General features: G+C 39.7%; 1 protein-coding gene across 5 annotated transcripts in view; it reads left to right on the top strand.

The window, feature by feature from the left end:
• Positions 1-9,104: 9,104 nt before the first annotated feature.
• Uggt1 (UDP-glucose glycoprotein glucosyltransferase 1) overlaps positions 9,105-18,993 on the top strand; it is a 134,826-nt gene continuing 124,937 nt past the window's right edge. For 3 of the 5 annotated variants that reach the window (XM_087198844.1, XM_087198859.1, XM_087198834.1), the window contains exons 1-2: positions 9,105-9,320; positions 16,038-16,173. In XM_087198844.1, coding sequence (XP_087054970.1) covers positions 9,263-9,320; positions 16,038-16,173 — 194 coding nt within the window. In that variant the 5' untranslated portion in view covers positions 9,105-9,262. The remainder of the gene's footprint in view (positions 9,321-16,037; positions 16,174-18,993) is intronic. The other 2 variants (XM_087198852.1, XM_087198861.1) reach the window with 2 other exon arrangements.

The following is an 18,993-nucleotide window of genomic DNA, read 5'->3' as shown; positions in this document are numbered from 1 at the left end:
AACCCCTAGATATTTATATTGCATTTTTTTAGCGTAAAGATGGTTAGTACAGTTATAGACTTTAGGTTCATATAAAATTAATGTGTCATGTTTTGACTTTTGTCCAGATCAGGGCCTGAAATTTTGTGGGATAAGATTGGTCCAAGAATTCAAAATTTTTCTGTAAATGGAAGAATTTTTCACTACAATGAGGCTCATACCTTTATGTGACACATATCTTACTGAAGAAAGGAAAAAGAAACTGCCTTTTTATTTCTCCTTACTATGTACATGTTCATTGTCGTGAACACTGGCTCAGATATTGCTGGGGATTTTTTCTTTTTGCTGTACTGGGGATCGAACTCAGGACCTTGCACTTGTGAGGCAGGCACAGCGCCACTGAGCTAAATCCCCAACCTGTGCTGTTTTTTCTTTTAGGTAGCATTTTGTTTACATAAGGAATTGATCTTCCATAGAGAAGCCCTGGAGTCTAAAATTGTCACAATTAATTTATTTGTGTTTTTTTTCTTTTCTTTTCCTTTTTTTTTTTTTTTTTGGTACCAGGGATCGAACTCTGGTCTTTGCGCTTGCGAGGCAGGCGGCGGAACCACTGAGCTAAATCCCCAGCCCTGTGTCTCCTTTTTCTTGTTTTGACAATAAAAATCCTTACTACTTTCTCAAAAAAAAATATAGCTAAATGGCTAGGAGGAAAATCATGTAAATGTCCATAGACCAGACAGTGTAAAACACTTATAACTAGGTATTTGTGGTTAATGGAGATAGCTATTTTTAGCTACTCTATCTTTATTATCCTGATGAAATTATTTTTAGGACATTTCTTTTGCCAAAAGTTTCTTTCATGGAGAACTCCAAAAAGGCCTTGGTTGGCCCAAGAGGATTGGGTGGCCTGGGTCTGACTGTTGGGTAACAGCTCTGCAGGATTTTATTCTCCTAATGGATCTTTCCACTCCTCAGCTCATTCTTTTTTTTTTTTTTCATTAAGTTTATTGGTACATTTTAGGTATACATAATGATCACATTCATTATTGGGAACTTGTACTTCTACATGCTATATCTTGGTTCTTCTTTAGTATATGTGCTGCTGGAGCGAGCACTCTTGGTTCTTCTTTTTTCCCCCATTCTTCCTCCCTCTCTTCCACCCTTCCATGCCTCCCTATTTACAAAAATCTTTGCTTCTGTTTTTTCCTTCTTTTCTCATATTTTTTCTTTCCCTTCTTTCCTCCCCCCTTCTCTTTCCCTTTTTCTTCCTATTTCATATTATCTATTATACATTTTATTATACATTGTAAACATGGGCTCCCATATATCACCATAGTATGATGCTTTTAATGCTCATCCCATTCTTAAAGGAAAAGGCACACAAAGTCAAGTTAAATCTTAACTTTCTGCATGAGAAACAGAGCTTCCAAACCTGAAAGACTCAATGCTCTGTTTGTCTAGCAGCTCAGGGACCACTGACTGATATCAGGGCATGTCTTTTGCCCCACAAGCTGACTGCAGGAGAACAGTAGCAACAGCAGGACACCTCAGCTGAGTGGGTCCCAGGGACAGAGCAGGTACTGCATCTAGGAGCTACTTCTGTGGAATCCAGTATTGGCTGAATGCTGTTAATGATACCTCAATGGTGCTTGATGGGGGAATGTAGACTCTATAAGAATATTGAATTGAAAAAAGTAGAGTAGGTAAAGGAGAAAAGGTAATGGTTTGGGGAGTGGACTTCAAATGTCGTGTCCAGGAAGAGATGACGTTGACAGAGGGTGGGATGAGAAATCTGAGCAAAACTTGTGGGTAAATGAGAAAGGTGGTTGGGGCAGTGTGAAAAAGCACAGTGGTGAGCCTGCATGTTCATGGACTAGGACTGATGAGTGAGTTGTGATACTGTGATTTGTGACAAGGAGTGAGGCAGGTAGCAGAGCCTGTGGTTATTGAGCTCTGAATTCTTGATGATGGAAATGATATGTGTTGTCCATAGAGTACAATGAATACTAGATTTCAAAGACTTAGCACACACAAAAGAGTAAAATATCAGGCTGGGGGTTTAGCTCAATGGTGCTACTACCTGCCACGAAAGGTCCCAAGTTCGATCCCCAGTACCAACAACAACAAAAAAAAGAGTAAAATATCTTAAGAAGGTTTTATAATTACTTTTGTACATGTAATTTCTTTGTACTTTTTAAATGTGGTTACTAGAAAATTTGAAATTACATATATGGGGCTGAGGGTAAGCTCAAAGGATATGCTTAGCATGTATATGGTCCTGGTTCAATTCTCAGAACAATAATCATAATCATAATAGTAATGATGATAACTGTATATGTGGCCCACATTTTATTTCTATTGAACAGCACTAGCCTGGAGACCTCAGTACTCTACAAATTCATCTTAAGTGTTCTGAGTCTTGGACTTCTGGTTTCTTCTCTATCTCTAAGGAGACTGGACATTGTGTATCCTTCCTACACAAGAAAAACCTATTCAATCTGGAAATCAACAGGGAATTGAGGTCAGAGGACAAAGTGACACTCCAAAAACAGGAAAGCAATTGCCCAGAAAAAAGATTAGCTTACTCTAAGCAGGCCCCCCTGGGTTCAGTAAGGAGCAGGAAGGCTTAAGCAGTAATTCTAGCAAATTTCTAGAGGCTGACCGTAGACTAGCTTGAGAATTAAATGCTCCTGAGCACTAAGAACAAGGGGCTCCCTTACTTTTGTGGGGTTTGCCTCCTGAAGCCTTACTAGTGAGAAAGGGGACCACTCTTTCATATGGAACTGGACAACTATGAGTTAACTGTGCTATTAGGAAACTATGGGTTAACTTAAGTAACTATGCTCTTTGTAGAATGTACCTATGTACCTGAGCAGCCATGACAACTTCTGTAATCTGTCACCAAAGGAGCTTAACGGACTCAGAAAAACCTGCCAGAACTCTTTGCTTTACCCCTCTCCACTGCTCTGCTTTGTGTAAATCCTGCTTGCTATATTCCCAGGGAAGCTCCAATGGAATTAAGCCTCGTAAGTGTAAAAAGAGGTATATAAAGAAGTGCAAACTTCTATTCAGGGCTCTTGAGACTGACAGGAGTCACTCACTGAGCTGTCGGCATCATTAAAAGCTGCTTTTGCTCCTATCTTCATGTTAAAAGTGCGAGATCCTCACTGTTTCCTGCTTCATCAGGTTCTCACAGTGAAAAGCCTAGAAAAATTCCCTCATTTCTGGCCAAGAGTTGAGGATAAGTAACTATTTCCAAATAAACTCTGAGTATTCTCCATAACAAAGGCCTAAGATCTCACACAAAAGCTTACTTGCTTTAGTTTTTTTTTACCCAATGCATGATGTCCGGCTTTCAACAAAACGATTACAGGCATGCTGGGCTGGGGATTTAGCTCAGTGGTTTTGCTGCCTGCTGTGCAAGCGCAAGGACCCGAGCTCGATCCCTGATACAAAAAAAAAAAAAAAAAAAAAAAAAATTACAGGCATGCTGAAGGGCAAGGAGAAATCCCAGCTGAAGACACAAAGCAAGCATGGGAACCATACGCAGATAAATAATGATCATAGGATTCAAAGACTAATTAAAAAAAACTTTGACAATCTAAGTGCTCTGATGGACAAAGTGGACGACATGCAAGAATAGATGGGTGAGGTAAGCAAAGAGACAGAAATTCTAAGAAAAAAAAATTAAAAGAAAATCAAAACACTGTATCAGAAACTGAAAGAATGGGCAGGCTCAGTGGTGCATGCTTGTAATCCCAGCTACTTGGGAGACTGAGGTAGGCAGATAGCAAGCCCAAGGTCGCCTGGGCAACTTAATGAGTTCCTGTCAAAATGAAATGAAAGAATGAAATGAAAGTTCAATGTGAAGCCCCTGGGTTCAATCTTCAGTACTGCAAAACAAACAAAAAAACCACAGAGACAGAAAGAAAGCAAAGCAAAGAAGATAAAAGAATGCCCTTGATGGGCTGATCATTAGATAGACTGGTGGATATGGTTTAGGGAAAGAATCAGTGAAAATAGAAATAGCCTGAACTAAAATACAAAGAGAAAAAAAGAACGATAAAACCAGAGTAGAATATCCAAGAACTGTGAGACAATTACAGAAGATGTAACATATGCACAACAGGAATACCATAAGGAGAAGAAAAGGATGTAGAAGACATAGTTGAAATAACGATTAAGAATTTTCCAAATTTAAAGACAGAAACCAAACCACAAATCAAGGAAGCTCAGAAACTACCACATAGGATATAAAACAAAAAATGTACCTGTAGATATATCAGATCCAAGATACAAAAACAAAAAGTGAAGAGAAAATTTTGAAGTCAGAGAAAAAATTCCACCCTACTTATAGGGAAAGAAGAATAAGAATTATATTGGACTTTTAAAAATAAAATATGTAAAAACAAAAATCAGTGGTGGGAATGTATAATGGTATAATCGTTTGAGAAAATAACTTAGCAATTGCTTCAATAAAAATGTAAGCCAGGTGAGGTATCCTGATGTGGTGGTATAATCCCAGCACTCAGGAGGCTGAGGTATGAGTATTATGAGTTTGAGGACAGCCTGGATTACATAGTGAGACCCTGTTTCAAAGAACCACACTAAATCACACAAAACCACATGAAATCAAAATAACAACAACCAAACAAAATAAAATAAACAAAACAAAGCAACCCCCCCAAAATGTACACTTTTTTATTAGTGCAAGTTTGCAGTCCATAATGATTAATTTATTATGGGGAGTTGGTACATATACATGATACATCTTAATTCTTTCTGTCATCTCTTAACCGCCCCCCCCCATCCCGCTCTGCTCCTTCCAACACTTGGTCCCTATTTCATTTGCAAAAGCTCTATTTCCTTTTTTTTCAATTCTTTTTTCCCACCCCATTTCCCTCCCCTTCCTCCTTCATCTTTCCGTCTCTTGTTTCCGTCAGTTTGAAAAAGATCTCCTTACTTCCTACTTATCTTTTATTTTGCTATTTATATTTTTTGAATTTCTCAGAAAAGAGACATCACGCAGGTTAAGCTTCTGTGTCTGACTTATTCTATTTAATATTATGGTCTCAAGGTGTATCCATTTACCTACAAATAACTGAAGTTTATCTTTCTTTATGACGGAGTAGTACTCCTTTGTGTATAAATACTACACTTTCTTTATCCATTCATCTGTTGATGGACATGTAGGCTGTTTCCAAGATTTAGGCATTATAAATTGTGCTGTTATAAACATGGGTATGCATGCATCGCTGTAATATGGTGTCTTCAGCTCTTTTGGGAAGACACATAGAAGGGGAATAGCTGTGTCAAATGGAATTTCTAGTTTTAGTGGGTTTTTTTTTTTTTTAGTACCGGGATCGAACTTGGGTCCTTGCACTTGCAGGGCAGGTGGCGGAACCACTGAGCTAAATCCCCGGCCCTAGTTTTACTGTTTTTGAGGAATCTCCACATAGATTTTCATAAAGGTTGTACTAATTCACATTCCCACCAACAATGTAAGGGTTCCCTTTTCTCCACAGTCTCACCAGCATTTGTTATTATTTACTTTCTTTATGATAGCCATTCTTTCTGGAGTAAGATTGTATCTCAGAGGGGCTGGGGACTTAGCTCAGTGGTTCTGCTGCCTGCTTCACAAGCGCAAGGACCCAAGTTCAATCCTCGATACCAAAAAAAAGATACTGGAAACAGTAAGATTTTATCTGTGTTGTTTTAATTTTCATTTCTCTAATGGCCAGCAATGTCAAACATTTTTCATCTAACTATTAGCCATTTGTACTTCTTCTAAGTGTCTGTTCTTTTTGGTTCCCCATTTTTTGATTGTGTCTTTTATTTTTGGGGGGTCTAATTTTCTTGAGTTCTTTATGCATTCTCGATGTTAATCCTCTGTCTGAGGAATAGCTGGCAAAAACTTTTTCCCATTCTATAGGTTGTCTCTTCACTTTGTTCGTTGTTTCCTTTGCTGTACAAAATCTTTTAAATTTGATATGATCCCATTGATTGATTCTAGGTATTATTTCTTGTGCAATTGGTGTTCTGGTCAGAAAGTCCTTGCCTATACCTATATCTTCAAAAGTTTTATCTATTTTATATTCCAAAAGATTAAGTGTTTCTTTTAAAATATTTATGTCTTTGATCTTTTTTTTTTTTTTTTTTAGTTTAGTACATGGTGAGAGATATGAGCCTAGATTCACTTTTCTGCATGTGATAGCCAGTTTTCCCAGCATTGTTTGTTAAAGAGACTATCTTTTCTCTAGCATATGTTTTTGGCCCCTTTGTCAAAGATCAAATAGCTGAATATGCCTGGAGTTGTTTCTGCATCCTTTATTCTGTTGCATTGTCCACGTGTCTGTTTTCTCGCCATTACCATGCTGTTTTTATCACTGTAGCTTTGTAATAAAACTTTAAATCTGGGATTGTGATACCTCCTGCTTTGCTGTTGTTACTCAGGATTGCTTTTGCCCTTCTGGGCCATGAACAGGCATTTCACCAAAGCATATAGAGATGGTGTCTGAGGCATTTAACTTGCGGCTGGGACTCAGCCCAATCCCTACAATTTAAAGAGGAGAGGATGAACTGGGTGTTGTGGTGCATGCTGGTAATCCAGCACTTTGAATAAGCTTGGAAGATTGACAAGGACAGCCTTAGGTACATAGTGAGAACTTGTCTCAAAATAATTAAATAAATAAATGGAATAAAGGACTAGAGGTTTATTTTGGCCCACATATCAGTCCATGGTCAGCTGGCTCCAAAGAAGAAACAACATCACTGAGGGGCATGGTGGAGGAAAAAGCTGCTTACCTCATGACTGCCTAGAAGGCGAGAGTGAAGGGAGGAGCTGGGAAGGGTGCTTTTGTATAACCTTGACCTTGCCAACAGTGACAGGCCTCTTTGGATTGGGATTTATCTCCTAACTGCAAGTCAGCCATAATGCTCTGACTGCATAAGGCTTTAGGGAGACATTTCTATGTAAACCTTAGCAGATGCTAAATGAACACATAAAAATATGTTCAACATTACTAGCATTTAAGGAAATACATATTAAGACTGTAACTATAAAAATATAGAGACTATCAAAATAGTTGAAACAAAAAAAAGATAGTGACAATACCAAATGGTGGTAATAATGCAAAGAAACCAGATCTCTCCATTACTGTGGTGGGAATGTAAAATGGTACTGCCAGGCATTCATCAGTGGATGGCTGATGATGCAGCACCCTCATGATCCAATTGCCTTCCAAAAGGCCCACTTCTGAACACCTGAGGCTTTTGGAAGACATTCTAGATGGAAACCATACCAAATAGGCTTCTTCCACACTTGTAATTATTTCAAAATAAAAGGTTAAAAATATAGAAAGCTGTTTTTGTTTAAATTAAGACAGCACTTCTCAGAGAAAGGCTTAGAAAAACCAAAATCCAACTTTCTTTGAAGCTCTCCATCATCAGTTTTATGTTAAAACTAAGACTTTTTCCCCCCAGGAATTACAGAGCAGAAGACCAAGTTAACCAAAGAAATAAGAAAGAAAGAAGTAAACTACCAGCATCATAATGTGTTGAATTAAAAAAAAAATTTTTTTTTTTGCTAGGGATTAAACCTGTGGCTTCAGAACATGCTAAATATTTGGTCTGACACTAAGCTACACCCCCACCAATTCCTTTGTAATGGAAGCATCACCTGGCCTGATCTTTAAAAAAAAGAAAGGGTTAGGAAATACCCTATGGAAAGCTACTTACACAAAAGTGCCTTCAAGAAATTAATTTTAAAATGCTCATTGCCAGTCCTTAAAAAAATGTTTGGCTCTTTTTTCTTTTTTTTTTTTTTACAGCAAGGAACAGAAAACCCAATAGTAAGCCATAGCAGCATAGCAGAAATATAGAGCTATTATACTAAGCAAAGACTTTTTTTTTTGGTACAGAGAATCGAACTCAGGTCCTTGCGCTTGCACAGCAGGTGGCAAAACCACTGAGCTAAATCCCCGGCCCATAAGCAAAGGTTTTTTAGTCTGGTTCCTAGGGAAAGGATTCTTTGTGTCATATAACTAAAAGTCAGAAAAAAAAAGTCTGTAACAAGTTCAAGGCCATCTTGAACTGGTGAACTGTATGAAATCCTGTCTCAAAAAACCAAAAAAACATGTGCTAAGATTAATACTATCACTAAGAATGAAAATCAGGATAGGGGAATTAGAAGAGGAGGGAGGGAAAGAGGAAGGAAGGGAAAGGGAATTAAAAGAAGAAACAAGCCGTGGTAAGTACATGTACCCACTCCCCAAGATGATTGTGAACTGCAAATATGTACTAATTAAATTTTTAAAAAATTAAAAATCAAACAATATTGTTCTTTTTATGTACTTTACAAAGTATTTTGATTTTTAGCTCATTTTGACTTAATAGTTAAAATATACCCTCCAAAGAGGCATTCATTTTGGGGTTGGTAGAATGATTTGCCCAGAGTCTCATTCCAAAACACCAAAACAATTTTAATTTTTCCAAGACAATTTTATATTGACATATATATATATATATATATATATTTTTTTTTATATATTTTTTTTTTTTTTGTACCGGGGATCGAACTCGGAATCTTGTGCTTGCAAGGCAGGCGCGGAACCACTGAGCTAAATTCCCGGCCCAGTATATTGCCTTACATTTGAAAAACAAATCCGGAAGACAACGTAATCCCTATAGACGAAACTGTCATTGCCTGGATAAAATAATCTGCTCATATAATTTAATGACCCCTCCCGTACTTCCTGTAACGTAAACTATCAAATTTTAGGTTTTAGGATAAAATCCAATGCTCAGAAACATTAAAACAATTCGTCCTTTATTGTGCCTTTTAATAGAAGGGTTTAGGGAGTAAGTTCCAGACTGCAAATCGCGGGTGGGAGGAGTCGAAACACCCAGTTTGGAGAAGCTTTTAGAACTCAGTCATTGGCCCAGGCACCTTTCCAGTACCAGGTAACACGCGGTCGCTCTCGCCAAATTCAAAGGACTGGATTGATTAAGGGGCGGGGCCTCCCTGGGGGTAAGATGGCGGCGCGCGACGCTCTGGGCTGCTTGGGTCCCTACTCGGTATCAGGAAGTCCTCTGGCCTTCGGTTTAGGAAGCGGAAGTAAAGGGGTTGGCAGTTGGGCTGTTTCTCTCAGTGACCGGCTCGGGAGTCGAGCCGCGGGAAAGGCGCGTGTCGGCCTCTCACTGGCGCAGCCTTCGTCGCCGCCGCCGCCGCCGCCCCGCCCCGGCGTTGTCGCAGGCGCTGTAGTGGACAGTGTGCGGCCCCGGCATGGGCAGCGAGGGGTACGCGAGCGGTGCTCCTGTCGCGGTTGCGCGGCCGGTGACAGGTACCCGGGGGTGGTGTTGGGAGGCCTTGTTGGTAGAAAGAGGGTCTGGCACGTCAGACGACCCTGTGCCCAGGTCACCTTGAGCTTCCGTCTCTGCCCTCGGTTTCCCCTCGCGAGTCAGCTCTTCGGCAGCTCCCCAAGTTGTCCTTAGTGGTCTTCCCCTCGAGGTGGCGAGTTCTCAGGGTGGCTGCGGGCAGTCCTCAGCGGTCTCGAGCCGTCTTTGAGGAGCTTTGAGACCCATGTGTCCTAGTGCAGAAGGGAAGTTCCTTAACGTTAAGTTAGACCGAGCCTGACCCTAAGTAGTATAAGAACCAGCACTTAGCAAGAGTGATTGGAGAACTGCTTTGTCCTTATATAGGTTTCTATTTTCCCTAAATGAATTCAGGTGATACATATTAGTTGCAGTTTTCATTAATGCTGGGATCTGTTGGCCGGGAATTGGAAGATCCGGTTTCATTTTTAGTTTGGTTTTTTTTGCGGTACCAGGGATCGAACTCAGGACCTAGCACTTGCGAGGCAGGCACGGCGCCTCTGAGCTAAATCCCCGGCCCCTTATACGGTTTCATTTTTAGTGTGGGACCTGGCAGAAGAATAAGATCTTCATACATCACCTAAAGTTATGGATGTGAAGTGTCCTTGTTTGTTTGTTGAAAGCGCTGGCTTCTTTAGTATTTGCTGCCATATTTGAGAAGGAGCATATTTTGTTCATTCCAAGACCTGGGATCTTATGGCTTAATGCTCTCTGGAATCATTCATTGGTGCACTTGCTATCCAACTTTATATAAGTGCCCTCTTTTCTTGAAATATCTTTTACACTGGCAGACATTTGAACACTTATTTTATTTTATTCTATTTTGAGACAAAGCTCACTATGCAGCCCAGGCTAGCCTCACATTTGGGGGTGATCCTCCCGCCTCAGCCTCCCAAATGCTGGGATCACATGCGTGCACCACTAGGCCTGGCTTGCACACATTTTAAATATGTAGTTAATGCCACAGAACTAGAGATGATGATAGCCTTTCCTCTTGACTGGCTTTTCATACTCTTAGCTGAAACCAAATTTATTTAAGGAAGTGAACAGAATACTTTTTTTTTTTTTTTTTGGTACTGGGCATTGAACTTGGGACCTTGGGCTTTTGAGGCAGGTGGTGGAACCACTGAGCTAAATCCCTGGCCCTGGAATACTTTCAAGAAGGGAGAATACTCGAGACTATGACGAAAATTCACTTGGAAGATTTCTGTAGTTACTTGATCATTTTTATCCCAGATATATGGTAACTAGCTGAAATCAGGTGTATGTGGTTCACAGCAAATGGTTTTACTAATATGGATAAGTATATATTAGGTTTAGTTAGTTGAGAAGTTAATTTCTCAAAAAGGGTGCTTTCTAATATTTTCTCACTAGTATATGTTGAAACTCAAGTACACATTTATAAACTTGCAGATTGCATGTTGTTTTCAAAGAATTTGTTAGCTCCTGAGTTTAAAAATGAAAGAAGAAAATGTCAATGACTTTGATTTTAGAATCATTGTGTCTGTTTCCCCAAAAGTGAAAAGCATTTACCACATGTAATTTTTGTTCATCTTTTCTGTATCTTACTGTAGATAAATAAGCAAGGAATAATATTTTAATTTAAACATACTAGAAACTTACAGGTAAGGTTTTGACCAGTTTACCATTAGTTGATACAGTTGGGCCTAGAACTTGTTAAAGAACGTTTTATGTGTCATGCTACTGGCCTTGTGCCCATGATTATGGCGTGCTGCTACAGGGCACAGTGTGACAGCTGTTATCATCCATACTAGTCATTTAGGACCACTAGTGTCAGAATGATAAGGGACCTCATAAAATGAAGATACTGTATCCTCAAACAAGACCCCTTCAGTGAAGTTCTTACAGTTTCTCTGGACAGCCCTTTTCTCTGTTATTCCCTGTGGGATCAAGAATGTGGGGTCAGGGTGGCAAAGCTCTTGCTCCTCCTCTTCCTCCCCACTCTCCTCAACTCTGGGGATTAGACCCAAGGCCTTCCAACTGAGCTGCATTTAGAGGGCTTATTTATTTATTTATTTATTTAATTTTAAAATTTGAGACAGTGGCTCACTAGGTCACTGTGTACCCTAGGCCAGGCTCATGTGAGTGCTGAGATAACAGGAGTGTGCCACCAAAAGCTCTTTAATGTCCACTTGTTCTCTTCTGGAGTGGTGCTATACCCCAGTTTGAGAATATACACTGTAGGGCCGAGGATTTAGCTCAGCGGCGCCACCCCTGCCTCAGAAGCACAAGGTCCTGAGTTTGTACCCTGGTACAGAAAAAAAAAGCAATACACTCTTTCAGAAACAGTGCAAGGGGACCTCTGGGTAAGTCACGGGCACATAAGCTTTTCTTTTTTTGGTGGTACTGGAGATTGAACCCAGGGCCTTCATACCGGAAGCAGCTCTAGAAGGCCTCATTCATGAGTGTCTTTAGTTGTGCTGTTGTGGTTGCCTTGAGATTCAGAATTTCTTGTAAACATTTACCTTTCATAGTCATTTTTACTTTGAGGAAGAGCCAAAAGTTGCATGGTACCAGCTCTGGTAAATAAGATGACACACCATGTGTTTATAAGCCTGCCTTCCATTGGATGGTACTTGGCAACCGCATTCACCATAATTTTTGATCACATCTCATAAAGACACAAAAGAAGACTTTCAGAACTGCTTCAGAAAGTAGCAAGATGGAGAGGAGGAGTGTGTTTGAGCGAGGGGAATGTTTTGAAGGGGATTAATGGCAATGTTTCTTTTACTACAGTAAATTTTTAAAAATTTTAAATATTCACCGAATATTTTGATCAGTCCTTGTAGCATGATACTGTGGAACTTGTAGACATGATTACAATCCCAGGGAAATTCACTCCCCAGCTATTGTTTGTAAACGTTAGGTAACATGGGGTATGTAAAGCTAGCCCATTGCTCAGTAAAGGGTAGGATTTCCTGAGTGGCCTTGTGTCCTGCCCCCAGTTCTCTTACCACTCTACCTGCCCAGTTGTCTGCCTGGGGTTATTGTGTGGTGATGTTCAACTGTCATTCATCATGAATCACCACTTTGTGGGAATTATACATCTAGGCTCCTTTAGGACAAATTGTAAACATAGTCAGGATCATAATATTGCTTGAACACTGTTCACACACTCCTCTGTTCAGAAACCCAGTGACTTTTGCGGAGGATTTTTATTTTCTCTTAGCCACAGAGGATTTGTTTCCAAAGTATATGTTTGATAATGTACCATTCTCTGGTTTAGGAACATAGTTTGGTTTTCTTGTGATACAATGTTTACCTACAAGGATTGATTCTAGCAGGAGATTTAGCTCAGTGGTCCTCCTGTCTGCCTCCCAAGCGCAAGGTCCCAAGTTTGATCCCTCGTACCAAAAAAAAAAAAAAAGTAATTTAAGGATTGATTCTGGAATAGTACTTGGCACTTTACAAAGCAGTTTTCATGTTGCCATTTCATTTACATAGTGACTGTCTGTGGTGGGTATCGTTATTCCTATATAGTCTGGGAAATGAAGGGCCCAGGAAGTTAGCCCACTTATAGTTAAATTGCTAGTAAGTAGCAAACACAGGGGTTGCTCATAGCTCCCATGACTCTAATAGGTTTTCTCTTTACTAACCAGGAGTCTGAGGCTGCAGTGCATAAGCCTGTGGAAGATGGTGTCTGTATAACCCTAAGAGTTCTTGAGTGATCTGAAGTTGTGTGTACAAGCTGGGGTCCTTGCTTGCTTCTCTTCAGAAAATGTCATAACTCTAGAAGGTTCTTTGAAAGGAGCCTGCCTTCCCCCTGCCCCAGCCTGGAGTCATTGCTAGCAGGTTTCGTTGTCAAAGGTCTAATTTAGTTGGCTCTGTTTTCAGTAGATTTTATTTTTGTGCATAGATTCTTTTGTTTCTTTTTTTTTTTTCTGGTACCGGGGATCAAACTTGGGACCTTGTGCTTGCGAGGCAGGCGCCGGAACCGCTGAGCTAAATCCCTGGCCCCAGATTCTTTTGTTTCTGCATAGTCTATGTAGTAGTCTTTACAAATGTTGTTTTTAAGAAGTATTTCTGAGCATCTTTATTTATGTCTGATGTTCATACTTCCCTCCAGAAGAGCTGATAGTGCTTGAATTTAAAACTCTTCTAAAAGCCGTTTTTGTATTTGCTATACTTGATTTGTTTTTGACCATTACTTTTGAAAGACTGTATGTTACAGGAAACAGGATATTAGTACAAATTATGATTTTTTTTTTTAGAAAGGCTCACTATGTAGTTCAGGCTGGCCTTGAACTCACTGTGTAGCCCAGGCTGGCCTTGAACTCCTACCTCAGCCTCCCATGTGCCAGAATTACAGGTGTGTGCTCCCACGTAATTCTTGTAGAAAGAAGGAGGTATTGATTAATTTTCTCAGTATTACTTGTCTCTTCCTGTGAGATGTATAGCCAACATAGAGGAACTGGGGTGAAACTAGGATAAACCATATCAAATGGTAAGCTTCCCACATATTCTCATCCTCTTGGTTCCTATTAAAAAGGGGAGGAGGGGCCGGGGATTTAGCTCAGTGGTTCCATCGCCTGCCTCACAAGCGCAAGGTCCAAGTTTGATCCCTGGTACCAAAAGAAAGGCGGGGAAGAGGTCCTGGATGTGAACTTTTTCCTTTCCTTTCCTTCCTTCCCCTACATGAGATTTTTAGCCAGAGTGGCCTTGAAATCTTGGGCTCAAGGGATTCTGATTCTCCTGCCCCACCCTCCTGAGTAGCAGGGCCACTGTGCACACCCAACAATTCTTACATTTATTTATGTTTTATTTGTGTGCTGGGGATTTGAACCTGGTGTCTTGCACATGCTAGGCAAGTGTTGTACCACTGAGTTGTGCCTACCTCTGGATGCTAACTTTTATGTAGCTCTGGGGGATGTCTGATTAAGGTGCTGTTAGGCAGATTCTGGGATGAGAAAATCATCTCAGAGAAATCTACAGCTGGAGACTGTTTTTGAAATGGCCCAGTCACTCTCTGTGAGGGTCTCAGCATTCTGAGAGGTTGTTGACAGGAGTCAGAAGGCTGCATGCTGTGACCTTGCTGCTCTGCTAGTCACTTGGTGTTCCTGATTGGTAGATGAGAATGAGTGCCCTTGGAACCCATTGAATTCTTATATTTGTTCATTCCAGAGCCTGTCTTTGATTTTTTGAGAGTCATATTAGTTTTCTAAGGCTGCCATAACAAAGTACCACAAAGTTGATGGCTTAGACCAACAGAAATTTACCGTTTCATAGTTTTGAAGGCTACAAGTCCTAAATCTTGTAACATGATTCTCTCTGAAACTCTCTAGATGGAGATTTTTTTTCATTAAATTCTTTTATTGGTACATTCTAGGTATACAACACAATTACATTTCTCATTGGGAATTGTACCTTTACATAATGCATCTTGGTTCTTATTTTTTCCCCATTCCTAGCCCTCCCTTCACCCCCTCCACCCTTCCCTATTTACAAAGATTTTATTTCCATTTTTTCCATTTCTCATCATTTTTCCTTTCCCTTCTTTCCTTTCTCCTGCCCCTCCCACTACCCCTACCCCTTTGGACATTTTCTTCCTATTTTGCATTATCAATTATTCATTCTAATCATTGGTACATTTTAGGTATACAATATAATGACATTCATCATTGGAAATTTGCACCTTTACATAGTCTCTCTTGGTTCTTATTTTTCACCCTTGCCCAGCCCTCCCTTCAACCCCTCCAGTCCTCCCTATTTACAAAGATTTTGTTCCTATTTTTCCATGTTCTCATATTAATCCCATTCCCTTCTATCCTTTCCCCTAGCCCTCCCACTTCCTTCCCCTTTGCCCCTTTTCTTCCTATTTCACATTACCTATTATAGATTTAGTCCTTGTTTACACTTTCAGTTTCTCACACCAGAGAAACTATTCCGTATTTACACATGTGTGTCCTATTTATTTCACTTAAGAGTATGGCCTCAATGTGCATCCACTTAGCTATAAATGTCTCTAATTTGTCATTTTTTATGGCTGAGTAGTACTCTAGATGGAGATTTTTTTTTGCTTGGCTCTTCCAAGCTCTGGTGCCCCAGGCATTCCTTGACTTGTAAGATTTCAGTGTCTGCCTCAGTCTTCACCTGGAGTTTTCCCTGTGTCTCTTCATGTTGTTTCTCTCTGTCTCTGTGTCCCAGTTCCCTTTTTTATTATACTAGTTACATTGAATTAGCCCATCCTAATGACCTCGTCTTAACTTGCTTGCCTCTGTGAAGACTCTGTCTCCAAGTAAGTTCACATTCTGAAGTTCTGGAATTTGGGAATTCAACTTATTTTTATGGAAGATAAAATGCAACCCACAACACATCTATCATTTATGTTTCATCTGTTTCAGCTTTATTTACTTCATACTTTATAAAACATTCTTGGTTTTTAAAACAATCATAACTTGCTGCGATACCAACTGACTTTTATACTTCTGTATGTATAGACTCCCCAGGAAATGAAGTGGAGCCTGTGTAGGAAGGAATATAATGAACTACTTACCTTTAATTATGTATCAGTCACTCAACAAATATCTGTTGGACTGTCTATATATTAAGTGCTAGTATTGTTCAGAAGTGGTCCTATTTTTGTTCTTTTGTATCTCTTGGTATTAAGATTATTATTTTGTATCTCTAGGTATTAAGATTTAAACATGACCCTTTTTTCTTTCTAGGGCTTTGCTGTAAAATGGGACTTCTAATTGTGCTCACTGGACTGTGGCTGTACTCCTCAGTAAAAGCAGATTCAAAAGCCATTACAACCTCTCTCACAACAAAGTGGTTTTCCTACCCACTGCTGTTAGAAGCCAGGTAAGAAGACCTTCTTTTCTTTCACATATTTGAATATAAATGTAGGCTCTTCCAGGAAATGAATGAATATTCGGCAGCTTTTAAGAATGAGATTATGATCTTCAGATATATTTATTAATGTGCTGTATAAAGGTTGTTAGGGCACAGAATCTTTCAGTAGGAGAGGGCTCTGTCGATGCAGAGAAGCTCAGGAACTTGGTTAGGCAAATATATTGAATTAGTTAAATTTTTATGTTATCTTCCAGAAAAAGTGTCAGTGTGGTTATAAGGGAAGACAGAATTGTATTTAAAAGAAATTGTCTACCAAAGTGAGGAAAGTTTTAAGGGATTTTTAATAAATGCAAGAGGAGAGAGCTTGGCAAGGCTGGGGAAAGAGGACATGAATCTCCCGAGAACCCTAGTAAAGACCCCATCAGAGAGGGCAGGAGGTGGCCGAGGGAATGACCAGATTTTTCTGTTCTGAAGTGCCTGTGTTCTGCACATAGCCTCTATAAAGTCAAATCAATAAATTAATATCTTAATTAAAATTGGTAGCACTTTTTGTAAAACAACTGTATATTTTAAATTTGATAAAATAAAATATAGTCAATGATTTCTTGGGAAATTTTCAATTCCAAGTGCGTTTTTTAGCTAGTGTTTATAATATACATACCATAGATATATCTTTTTTTTTTTTTCTTTTTCAGTATTGGGGATTCAACCCAGGGGCTTCACATTTAAGTTTCACTCACAGTGCTTTTTTCTTTTTCTTTTGAGATAGGGTCTCACTAAGTTGCCTAAGCTGGGTTCAAATTTGTATCTTCCTGCCTCAGCTTCTCAGAGTATTGGGATCACAAGCATTGACTACCGTACTTGGCTAAGATAACGCTCCACATAGCCAGTTTTATATTCTTATGCACAGAAATTTATTTTTATTATATTGCAAGTAATATATAGTTAGGATTTAAGGGAATCTTTCCAAAGGTGTAGTAGAGGAAATACTTCGCAGTGTTTGATACTAGAAATTTGAACTGTCAGGTCACTTCAGTTAACTTTGTGGTCTGTCTTTGATTCTTCAGCTTAGAATTTTGTCCTCTAACTTTTCTTCCTGAATTCCTTAAAACATAGGAATAAAGTGTTGTGTTGTGTTGGTTATGTGGGTAGTCGCCCTGCCAACGGAGAACCTCGGTTGGTGTGGGGGAGAGGACCTGTGGAAGCTGATCTGGACATCCAGGGCCTAGTGGACTTTCTGCTGAGCAGACTCCTTCCTTACTTCTCTGTGCCTCTCTCTGTTCAGCAATGAAATGGCAAAAGAAAAAGAGAATTCAGCCAGAACAAGTCCTAACACTGCTGTGTGCATTGTGTAGTGGGTTTACAGTAACTAATGTGATAGATGGGTTGAGCTCCTCAGGTACTTCGTTGGATTACAGAGTAGTTGTATAAGTGAAATGGCTGAGGGTCACTGGAAATCCTGGACTGCTTGAGCCAGGACTCTGGCAACTCATGTTTTGTTTTAATTTGCTTTTCCTTTTTGAAATTGTATATGGGATAATTTGGTGTAAATCTAATCCACTGAGATTTATTATCACTTTTGGAATAATTTTGAACAATTAACTGTAACAGATGTTTCATGATATCCTGCTTAACATTCTTAGCTGAGTTATATTTGACTTCACTCACTTGTATTGATGCTGACTAGTTTTTTGGAATTTAGTTTGTTCTGAAAGATTCTTATGATATATACCTATGGACATTTAAGAAAGAATGCCAAAGTTTTCAGCCCCAGTTTCTCAGGTTTTTTCAGTTGCTTTGATCACTGTGGAGTGGATAGGCTCTAAATTCATTTGCCAAATTCTATGTCACCTTTAAAGGAATCTGTAACATCCCTTTTCATGTCCCTGGTCATTGTTTTTAGGCCTCTGCTCTCCTGTGTCTTTTTGCAAACCTGTGGCCATGGTAGGGAGATTTGTAGGCAACTCAGGAAGGAGCTCTGCTTATTTGAAAGTACTCTGTACTTCCTTCCAGAGCTTTCGAAGGCTGCCATTCTTCTCCTGTGTCTGATGATGGCTTGTGGTTCTCTGTCCATCTGGGTAAAGATGAAGGGACAGAATCTTTCTGTACACGACAAGGCATGCAGTTATCATAGACCTTGTGGCAGGCTCATGTCTTAGAGACTAAAAATATTCCTGTGTACATTTTTAGATTGTGCTTCATTTACTAACTTTGTGCCCTTAAACAAGTCCATAATTTCTCTGAGTGGCTGCTTTTTTTTGAAAATGGTTATAACTGAGGGTGGTTGTGTGAATTTGTGGATACAGGTGAATGTGCTGAGCCCAGTGACTGTTACATTGAAGACTTTCCTTAGACAGTCCTTTCCCTTCCCCTTTGAGCCCTGTTCAGAAGAGTTCCTATTCTTATATCACAGTAGCTTTAGAAAGTTTACCATTGGATTTGTGCTACCTAGTGGACATTCAGGTTATTTGTAGGATTTGGCGGGGGGCAGTGGCGGGGAAGTCATAAATGACAAGCTTTATTATGACTTTTCAAAAGGTTTATATATGGAGACAGTGGTATAATATGCTCTCCACATCCCCATCAGTCACTTTTTTTTCCCTGATACTGGAGATTGAACCCAGGGCCTTTGTATTGAACTGCATCCCAGCCCTTTTTATTTATTTGTTTTTCTGAGACAGGATCTCACTAAGTCACTTGAATTTATGATCACCCTCTTCAGCCTCAGGTGTGTGTCACCACACCCAGCTCACCAGTCACTTTGAACAGTTACCAGTCCCAGTACGGTAATCACCATCAGCCTCTCCCCTACCTCACTGGCATATTTTA

The sequence above is a fragment of the Heterocephalus glaber genome, unplaced genomic scaffold (genome assembly GCF_053883595.1).
Source record: "Heterocephalus glaber isolate CG9 unplaced genomic scaffold, H.glaber_assembly_v1.0 deba00000347, whole genome shotgun sequence".
In the NCBI taxonomy this organism is placed as follows: Eukaryota; Metazoa; Chordata; class Mammalia; order Rodentia; family Bathyergidae; genus Heterocephalus; species Heterocephalus glaber.
This window is presented reverse-complemented; position numbering and strand designations above follow the sequence as displayed.